This window comes from Anser brachyrhynchus (assembly GCF_964034855.1).
Source record: "Anser brachyrhynchus genome assembly, chromosome: 30".
NCBI classification, from domain to species: Eukaryota; Metazoa; Chordata; class Aves; order Anseriformes; family Anatidae; genus Anser; species Anser brachyrhynchus.
Genome location: NC_137723.1, coordinates 186,689 through 197,500, shown reverse-complemented (window position 1 = coordinate 197,500; position 10,812 = coordinate 186,689). Strand labels below are relative to the sequence as shown.

At 46.1% G+C, this 10,812-nt stretch overlaps 1 protein-coding gene across 1 annotated transcript; it reads right to left on the bottom strand.

Annotated features, from left to right (window-relative positions):
- Positions 1-1,241: 1,241 nt before the first annotated feature.
- IL4I1 (interleukin 4 induced 1) lies at positions 1,242-7,400 on the bottom strand. Its single transcript, XM_080571124.1, has 7 exons — positions 7,247-7,400; positions 5,395-5,609; positions 4,640-4,752; positions 4,083-4,284; positions 3,632-3,700; positions 3,123-3,259; positions 1,242-2,929 (listed from the first exon to the last, which is right to left on the bottom strand). Exons 1-7 carry the CDS (start codon positions 7,257-7,259, stop codon positions 2,101-2,103), a joined length of 1,578 nt encoding a protein of 525 aa, XP_080427250.1. The 5' UTR covers positions 7,260-7,400; the 3' UTR covers positions 1,242-2,100.
- Positions 7,401-10,812: the final 3,412 nt, after the last annotated feature.

The window sequence follows — 10,812 nt, the reverse complement described above, 5'->3', positions numbered from 1 at the left end:
CTTCATGGAGAAGGTGAAGGAAGGGGGAAGCTGTTGCAGGAAATGGGGTCGAGCCCTGGGGGACCCAACCCCAGTTCTAGGGGGGTAGCAAACAGCATCCCATGTTTCTGTGCTTATCACATTCACCTGACACAGAAAAAGCTCAAAACCAGGCAGAAACGTTAATATTATCTTTGCTTTTTTTTAATCCTTGCAAGGATGTTTTAATTATTTTTTTAATTTTGGAGCCACAGACCTTTCTATCATCACATTTTCCAAGATCAAACCAGGACCTCATGCTGATGAAGCATCCCTAATTCCCAAACACACTCTGACCAAATGCCTTGGCATCATTTTTCTGTGTTTTCAACACTTTTCCCATGTCTCTGTGGCGCAATCGGTTAGCGCGTTCGGCTGTTAACCGAAAGGTTGGTGGTTCAAGCCCACCCAGGGACGTGGAAGGGTTCTTTTGGAAAACAACTGCACAGAGGACAGATGCTGCTAATTAACGCTCATTATTCTAAGGAGCCGCACACGGAATCCCCCCACCCCTCCCCAGTGGCTCGAGGGATTTATTTAAGCCCGGCCCTGGTTATTTGGGCACTTGGCTCTGGAGTAATGTATATGTTATGGGACTTTATCTTGCTTGGGGTGGATACAAAGCCCTTCAGGAGCCACCAACTCTTGCTGTGTCCTGATATAATACCCATGACAAGGGCCTGCAGGTTGGAGTTAGGCTGAAAATGCGAGCCTAAAGGTTAAATAAAGCATCTGCTTTTGCTAAAACAATTTTGGGGAGAATTGAGTTAATTTACCCCTAAAGGATGGGAACAACATGTGAGAAACAAAATCAGAAGTGCTGCAACAAAACAAGCAGGTACAATCTCCCTCTTTTCTCCCTTTTTGCAGTGCTTCAAGTTTTAAATATACTTTTCTTAATGAAATTGATGCTCCACATCGTGGCCAGCTCTTTTCTGAGCTCATGAAGGTGCTGATGACCTTTTTGGCCCAATTTCTGCCGTGACGCAACCCCTCACTTGCTCTGATTTGAGAGTACATGCATGTTATTGCATTAGACTGAAAGAGTGAGTTTGCATCCCTCATCGTGCTGCTTATCTTGGTACAGCACGGTTATTTGTTATAGCTCTTGAGGAGGTGGAGGAAAGCTGCTATCAATTAGCAATGGAGTTCTGCATTTCAAAGCATTATTGATTGTGGTTGGGTCTTGCCCAGTCTTCCTAAAAGCACTCTGAGCTCATTGCAAGGAGCCTCCTGGCCTTTTATGCAAATGCAGCTGGTGTAAATCTTTGTTTTGCCTTTTATTTATTTATCAACATCCTTCCAATAATCTGAAAAGACACAGATTGAGTTTGCAAAGCTACAAAACTTAGAACAAGTTTCACTACAGAAAGAAGAAACTACTGAAAATCAATTTGCCTATCTGGGTGCATAGGCTGTACAGCTCCTGGGCTTGCTCTTTATGTTCACGTTGTTAAATTTATTTGTATAATGAGGTGTTGGCCATGCTTTTAGCTCAGCTGGCAAGAGATTAGAAGGTTAGAAGAGGCCATGGAGGCAGAGATCATCCTGACTCTGGTACCCATGGGGGATTTGGAGCGGTTGTGTTGGGCTACAAAGGAGAAAATGGCTCAGAAGCAATGAATTAGCTCCCAGATCCTGGAAAGAGAGCAAGACCCAGATGAAGGGTGATGGGTTTCTAAATGGCTGAAGGAAGGCGAGACGAAGGGAGGCCAAGACCTCTCTCTACTGGGAGATGGAAGCACCTGAGACAAGGGGCTGAGAAATACCGGCATTTATTCTGTCTTAGTCATTCCCTGAAGTATTGTATACATAAATAAATCAGAATATACCACAGCACACCTGAGCAGGGGTAATATCGAGTCATGAAACCTACGAAGAGATTACTTTTAGTATTCCCTTTTCACCTCATAAGTGTTTAACCAGGTAGCTATTAGTCTTTTGTCTGAGGACAGACACTTTTTTACAGTTTTTGTTTTCTTTGCTGCTGCAGAGTTGGAAAGAGGAAACCCTGGGAAGAGGTTTGTGCCACCAAGAATGAATTCAAAGCATGCTGGTGGCATGTAGTAAGGTTGGAGCGTCTCACAGCTCATCCTTCTCCAAGAAATCCTCCAGCAGCTCTTCGTTTTCGCTGAGCGTCCGGACCTCGTTGTCGTCATGGATGTTGCTCGCGGCCCTCACGGCGGCTTTCATGGAGGTATCGATCCAGGCGTGAGGCTGGGCAGCGTGCTCTCCCGCGAAATGCACCCTGCCCTCATGCTCAAAGAGAGCCCGCGAGAAGTCGGTGAACTGGTAAGGGGTGAAGGCCGCAAATGCCCCCATTGAGTGCTTGTCCAGCTGCCACTTCTTTATCACGTACTGGCTGCAGGTGCGCTGCAGGTACTCCTTTCTCACCTGGTGGATGTCCGCCAGGTCCTGGAGCACCACGTCCAGGCACTTTTCATCCGTGAGGGGCAGGAAGAACGTGGAGTCATCGTTCCAGGTGTAGGAGGCTATGATCACCCCTACCCCACTGGAGAAGTTGTGGCTGGGGTAGTAGATAAACCTGGAAGGGCGGTCAGTGATGGAGTGCCCTCCTCGAATGCCATCCTTCTCCCAGAACTTCTCAGTGCAAGCCAACACTATTTTGGAGGCACTTGCATAGTGGATGGAGCGAAGGGCATGGGTCTTGGGAGAAGAGAGAGGTGGGAAGAATTGGATATGCCTGGTGGCTTTGGCAGACGAAGTGACGAGGACGTAATCTGCATTTGCTATTCTCGGGACCAGGGTGTCCGGAGCACGGTAAAACACCCGGACTTTGCCTCCCTCCGTCATGATTTTCTCCACCGTGCAGTTGAATTTGACGACATCTGGCAGGGCTTCATGGAAGGCTTTAGGCAGTTGGTCAAAACCCCCTGTGATTTCGTCAAAGCTGAAAGGAAGAAAAGGGAGGTGAGGGAAAGATGATGAGTTTCAGTAAATGTAAAACCTGACTTCTCCTAGAGGTAATAACAAAGCTTGGAATTAGGATTCTCATCCGATGTCTAAATGCCACTGAAATTTTCTCTTCCAGTGGCTTTCTGTGGACAAGCACAAAATAGAGTTTCCTATAAGAGACACCTTACCTTTTCTCATCAGAGAAGATATCAAAATCCCACAGCGAGGCAAGGAAAGACAGATAAAATCCGGAGTCCTCATTCAACAAGTCACCGATCATCTGAACAGCTCCTCGGCTCAGATTTCCTACTTTGATCAAATATTCCTAGAAAGGCCAGGAAGAAAACAGGGCCTGTTTTTATTACCTCAGGCAGTGCGTGCATCCCCTATATACCCCAAGGCAAAATTCATGCCCTGTTGCTTGATACTCCATCTGATTACAAGACCCACGATGGAGGAACATGAGGAGAGAGAAGCTTCTCTCCTCTTTGAAAATAAGACAACTCTAACAACTCCTTGCAAGTCATGATTGCTTTTTCTATCTTTTTTTTTTTTTTTTTTTAAGCAGAAGGCAGAATTGGTTAGGAAAAAATCACTTTAAAGTGTTGACAGAGGAAGGGACTAGGGCACTTCAGACCCTTTCTTCAAGAAGTTTTATCATCAGCAGGGAAATTAAATTTATTCTCAAGCCACTAACCTTGGTGGAGAAGGAGTCATATTTTGTCAGATATTCCTTGCAGTCCATAGTCTGGAAATTTTTGAAAGCCTGGAGAGGAAATATTAATATACTCATGAGAGAAAACACATTTCCCAAAGCATTGCCCCCTGCTCTGTTCTGGTAGGATTCGTCCAGGGCATTCAGTCCTAGGGATTTAGGAACCCTGGGGCTGGGCTAGAGCTAGCAGATCCTGCCCCACCTTCTAGGAATTTATTTCTTGGCGTGGCATTTTCTATTTCCTCCAACTCCTGGTGAATTCTTCCCAGAGAAATGAAGGCGTATGAAAAGACTCTGCATTCAGCTAGCCTAGATTCTTTCTGCTTTTCACTCCAAAAAGACCCTAATCTTCCCCAAATATGATGGCAGGTGAGGGTACACTGTTACCCAGAGGGATGGGTGCTAGTGCAATCCCTTCCTTGTGGCCACGTACCTTATGTAGTGCCTCCCTATAAAGCTGGCTGGCACTTTTGCCCCTCTCTGAGGGATGCAGTGTGTAGTTTAGGATGTTGGGGTTTCTATCCACTTCCCCGGCTCTCACCCGGACGCCATTCACAAAGTACCAGGTGTTGTTGTCTGTGAGGAGGAATGGGTTTAGCTTCAGGTTGAACTGCCTAATAAATTCACGGACCAGCCTAGAAAAGAGAAGAGGAATAGGGAGGTGCTTGCAAACACCCAAACCCTGCCACTGAAGCATTAAAAACCTGGAAAGGAAACTTTCTCATCGACCATGGGAAAGCCCCTATGTCCCTTTGTAAGTGCAGATAGGCATTATCATCTTTGATAATTGTCAAAATTATCAAACACACGTGGCCAAGTGTTTTTTTGGCCATTTTTATGCAGCTGCTAAGCTCTGGGGGAGAGATGGGGGAAATAGCTTTTTCCTCCTGCTCTTCTCCATCCATTTCCAAGCACAAATCCTTGGCCTCGTCTCCATCCTCAGCCTCGTTCCTCCTCTTTTCGGGGCATGGAAGGAGGACACCACCTTACCTGTGCTTGCCTGGCAGGCGCATGGCTCCCAGCTCCACGTACCAGTCCTGTCCCTTCTCTCGGTAGGTCCTGATCCGTCCCCCGATCCGATTGCTGATTTCCAAAATGGTAACCTGAAAAGCAATTCGGGGTGGAGGTTGCAGGTTTTCAGGCTTTGGGGATTTCATGCAAACCAAGCAAGCTCACAGGCAAGCAGTGTGTGTGTCCCATGGAGCAGGATAGGTCCCCTCCAAATAACAAAAGCGCTGTCTGTAGGTCCAAAATGCTTTGTGTTGGCCAAGATCCCCTCTGCCTACAGCACAGTCCCTAATCTCTGCATCACATTTGTGCACCCACTCTCTGCTGAAAGAGTCCTAGCGTTGGTTCAGCTGCTTGATGTGCTAGAAGGGTTTGGAAAACAGCCAGAGAAAGGCAGATCGTGTCTTTCCCACCTCCAAACCCCTCAGAAAGAGAGAAACAAGCACCCAACAGACACAATCTCTTTACTTTTTGCTGCTTGCATTCATTTGGGGGAACATCTGAATGAGCTGCTTTGCATATACCTTCACTTTTTTCCCCCCCATCGCCTCTTGTCCTTGCTTGTAGTTTTGAAAATCGCTCCTGAATCAAGGGAAATTCCTGGAGCCTGCTCGTTTTTCTTTCCTTCCCCCACCACTGCATCCACTCCTGCATTTATTCCCCCTGAAAATAAATTTATTTCCCTCTCCAGTCTGGAAATTCCTTACAGTAGGAAAATAAGATGTGCTGTCGCTCACCTTGTGGCCGGCATCATGGAGCAGCTTCGCTGCCGTAAGTCCGCTTATTCCTGCACCAACAATGACCACATTTGCTGGCTTAGTTGCACGTCCTAGCCCATGCTTGACTATATACAGTAGCTCCTCGTAGTCTTCGTCGTGAAGACAATATTCAGGGAAAGACGAAAATCTCTTGGCACTTACGAGCCCCACGAGCAGGAGGATTTGGAAGAGGACTAGGGAAGGAAGAAAAGAAGAGAGGAAAATAATGCAACAAAGACGCTCGGCAATCAGCATGCAAGTTCATTCCTGAGAGCCAGGGAGGGAGGTGGCAGCACAAACTGGTGCCCAAACCTCAAAGAGGAATGAGCAGCAAATCATTTTTCAAATCCACTTGCGCGATTGTGAAATCCATGGCATCAGCAAGGCTCTCACAACCACAGCCAGATGTCAAGCAGGGCCAGTGAATGCAAATTTTGTTTCAAGGAAAAAAGCAAGCCCGGAGAGATTTTATTTCATATGTTCTACTTGTATAGCTCTTGTAGTGAGTTTCCAAAATGAGTTTGACATTTTTGAATAAGCTCGAAAGGCTCCGTAATGAGGAATGGTAATTAAATTGCATACATGTGCAAGGAATTAAGGAAGTTTATTAAAAATATATTGTTGTGCTAACTGCCCTGTCCCTAGTCTCTGTGACATCACAATTTTAATGCACTGATATTGTCTTCTCCCACCACCACACTATTACATTAGAAATAGGAAGAGATTATCTGTATTAGGTAGATGATGACAGGTGATGGGAAAGGAAGCTTGGTGACCAGAAACCACGCTGATTCTTTCTAATTTTTGTTGTTTCTAGTCTCAAAAATAGCTACAGGATAGCTTTCATTTTCTTTTCCTTCCCCCAGCTGTTGCTAGTTTCCTTCCAGGGAAAAAGAGGAAGGGAGAGAGAAAAAAAAAAAATAAGCTTTTGAAACCACACCTTGAGTAATTCTTATTCATAGGGAAAATCCCTCTTGGAATCGCTGCTTTTGTTGGATCAGCCCCAGGTCTGCCGACAATCTGGGACAAAATGCAGCTGCTGCAAATGAGCCTCAGAGCTGTTGGAAGCAGGACTTTCTATCCACCTCCCTGACGATGCTGATTGTGGCCATAAAATAAAGAATTAGAAAGCACCTGCTATGTTTAGGCCGTTGATCAACAGGCCTGCCATCCTAAAGCATGGCAGGAAGTGGTATCGTCCTAAGAAAATTGCGTTAACCTTCTTGATGCAATGTTGCCACTGCCCTGGGCAGCCTTGAGGACCAGGGACGTTGTCTTGAGTTGTGGTTTTGGTGGGCTGTGTAGCAGCAAAGAGATAGTAGTTGGTTTTGTTGCCTCCATCCCACCCAACGTGACCACCCCAACTAGCCCTGGCCGATGCAGAAGGCAAAGGAGATCCTCTGGATGGAGATCGGGGTCCCCATGGGAGGAGAGCAAGCGTGTTGGGGCGAGCTCTTGGAACCATCTGCTGGATTTTCGCCTTCCACCAGCCCTTATGGTGGGGCTGGAGCTGGAGAAACAGCGAATGTGATGCAAGGAGGTGTCCTTCAGGAAGGTCCCCGGGGGAAGCTGAGCTTGCAGATGGGTTTCCATCGCTCCCTACGCACCTGGGCACGTCCCAGTCCCCTTGCAAGGGAGATCTCCCACTGCCAGGGCAAGTTCAACAGGATCATGAAATACTTTTGCTGGAGAAACAGAGATTTGAGGCTGGTGCCCTCAGGAGGTGATACAAAGGGCACCCACCAGACACAGGCAAACCCAGCCACCGAAGACAAAAGGAAAGCAGGAGAAAGCAGCACGACACCCCAAAGTCCAGAGGAGAATCACTCACCTGCCCCAGCCATGGTTCCTGGAGGAAGACAAGTCTTCCGCTGAGATTAGCTTTCATTTTATACCCCGGCTTAAAAAAAAAAAAAAAAAGAGGTAACACAGCGGTGGTGGCTCAAAAAAAAATCTGCCAATCAGTTCACCCCGGAAGAGAGCAATGTGTGGTATGCCATAAGAAGGGAAAGAAGCAATTACATGTACACTCAGTTCCCCTGTATGTTTTTTTTTTTTTTTTTACTCCCTGCTTTTGCCACCTCTTTGGTCATGAGCCATCAATTTACGGGACGTTATGGGAAGCATTGTGATCGTCAGAACAGACAAAGGGTGACCGCACCCTTCTCTGTGGTGAACAGAGAGCTTCCTACTGGGAGAATATCTGGCTTGGGTTTTTTTCCCCTATACTGCAGCCCCCATAAAGTATACTTAGATATTATCATTCATCTCTCGCCGCATGGAGACCTGCAAGGTAACATCCAAAATATCCTTTCTGGTGGTATTTCCACGTGGCAGTTCATCGATCTCACACTCTTAATTACTGCATAATTTTGGTTATGTTGATCCTGGCCCTGTTAGCATAGAGGGAACCAAGAGATGCCTGAAATGGTAAAAACACTGAGTTGTAATGGTATTTTTTTTTCCATAATCAAGAACTTTGCCTAGCTAAGAGACCATACACCATAAACCAGCCCAAGAAAAGGTCCCTCAGCTGGTTCATCACGCCTTGGTATGGATGGACTCCAATCTTGGCACCTTGACTGGACATCTCCTTAAAAATAATGATAATAAACCCACAGCAGACTACTTTTGCCCTATAAACTTGGTCTTTTCCTTCGTCTTATGCCTAACCTCTGCCTTTTCCAGTCAACGGGGCGATTTGCTGTTTCAGTTACAGAAACAAAACGCAGAACCGGTACTTCCCAGTCTTGTGGCCCTTGGGGTGAGCTCAGCGCTGGGTAGAAGCAATCCCCTTTGCTGGGACTTCCTTGCAAAACCGCTTTGCTGGAAGAGCCCTGCAAGCCTTGCTAGTGATTGAGTCATCTTAGTGTTTTTTTCATGTTAAAAACCTCCCATTTGTCTTCTGCAGTGCTTTCGGTTCTCCTTGTGCTGCACCAAGTACATGCAACCAAGCAGAAGTGACAGTAAATCATTCCCTACTGCTATTAAAAGTCTGGCTTTTAGATTTTCGAGTGTATTTCCCTGGCCATCGAGACAGGGAGGCTGAGAGCTTGGTGTGGCTTTGTCTGGTCCTCTCTCTGGCTTCTTTCAGTACTGCTTTTTTTTTTTTTTTTTTTTTTTTGTTCTTCCTTGATTGCAACAGTTGGAGTCTCCTGCACCGAGCTGACCTCATCACCATGCATTTTCCCACCCAAATCTCAACAATATTGCAGGTTTCTCTGAGGTTTAAGCAGAATTTAGAAGAATTGTGGTAAGGGGGTTGGGGCTCTGGTGCTAGCGCTCACCCGTGCTGTTATGTTGGTCAAAATTAAGGCTCTAAATACAGCCTCAAAAGAGTAAATTGTGGATCCATGGGGTAAAACATGGATCAGGGGTGGGTGTTGAGTGGGCTTTCCATATGTTACCCCATTCACAAAGTCAAATTTGGGGGATGTTTTAAATTATGATCCCACTGGATGAGCTTGCAGGCTTTCTGGGACCAGTGCTTATAAAATTCCTTAAGCATGGATAAGAAAATTTTGGAATTGCTTGGGTACAAAAGGAACTTAAAGCCCATCTGGTTCCAGCCCCCTGCCGTGGTCAAGGACACACTCTCCTGGACCAGGTTGCTCCAAGCCCCATCCAACCTGGCCTTGAACTCTTCCAAGGACAGGACATTCAACAGCTTTCCTGGGCAACTCGTTCCAGTGCCTCACCGCCCTCTGAGTAAAGAATTTCTTCCTCATATCTTACCTAAATCCACCCTTTTTTTTGTTTAAAGCCATTACTCCTTGTCATCACGCTTCCTGATGAAGACTCACTCCTGAAGCTCCCCTTTAGGTGTGGGGAGGCTGCTCTCTTCTCAGGACTAAATAACCCCAAATTTCTCAGCTTTTCTTCAAAAGAGAGGTGCTCCAGCCCTCTGATCATCCCTGTGATTTCCTCTGGACCCATTCTAACAGGTCCATGTCCTTCTTGTGTTGAGGTCCTCATGGGTTGATGACCAGGGTGCAATCTTTGTCATGCAGCAGGAATTAGAGAAGAGATTTGCATCTGTGAGTTCTCTTGCTTCGTATGAACTTGTCACGTAGCTACAAGAGTTTTGCAACGCTGTGCTCAAAGGGTCTTCCTGGAAGAAGGCAGGGTGTGCGTTTTTCCCTGTAAAAGTCATCGTTGTGGCAAGCTGGATATTTCCTGGTGCTCTTTCTTCTTCCTGTCCCTGCAGCAGCCCCGTCATGGAGATTTAATCTTCCCCAACACCGTATCCTCAGTGTCACTTCTGGGATTGCCAATGAAGTTCATAGTGCTTTTAATACAGCCTCAGACCTTGGCTATGCCCCCAAAATGGTGTTTTTTAACAAAATTCCAACAAACATCTCTGCCTGCTGGCACGTCAAGACAAGACTACAAATTAAGTCTTTGCAACCAGCTTTATGTCCACAAGTTCCTTTCTGTTCCCATTAAAACTGGATGAGGAATGCCCAAGGTTAATTTCTTTCTAAGAAAAATGAAAGAATTGCATGCTTTTCTTCCATTTCTTTTCTTCCATGTCTTTTCTTTTTCCATTTCTTGCTTCTTTGGGCTTTTTGGCCCAGAGCACATCCCCATTTAAGAAAATCCACCCACTTGCCTCTTCCAAATGTTAAACCCAAATCAAATGCATCATCATCATCATCATCATCATCATCATCATCATTATTGTTATTATTATTATTATTGCAAACCACAGCTGATTTTGTCTTGGTTTTTCTCTACTTGCAATCCCCAGGCTGTTTTCTTGACACCTACTGGCATCTATGATGGCAGCCCACAACACGAGGCGTCTGCTAAATGAAGCAACGACTTCTTGAGTGATTTGAGAACGTGACGAAACCAGCACTTACCCGTGTTCCCAGGACTGACAGATTTTTCGAGGGCGGTTTGTTTTGATAAGGCAGAGCTTAGCGCATGTCCTAGCAAGTCGCTTTATGATGGGCCTCAAATAACAGGTTTTATTGTCTGGGGATAAGCAGCTCGCTATTAATTGCAAAAGGAGTTCCTCCCATGTTCCTGCTTCCGTGAGGATTACTGGAAGTCCAGCTTCCACCTGAAACTTGAGGCTTGGAGAGGGACAGCCGAGGGAAAGACAACCCTATTGAATCAGCCAGGATAGGATGGGGAAAAAAAGGGTCCATTACTTGGGCCCTGGTGTCAGTGGGTTTCTTCCTTCTCGTTACAGTGACCTCTTTGTCCTGGGGTGTTGAGTAAGAAGTCAGAGGAATGGTGCAAAGTAGAGAACTTCGCTTAAAAAATGAAATTTTAAATTGCTTCATTCTCTCATGCAACTGCTTGGCTTGGCTTTGCTCCCCGCATTGCAGCTCTGGGTATTTATGGTGGAGGAACCACCATGAGGCCATAGGAAGGAAATGAGTGATC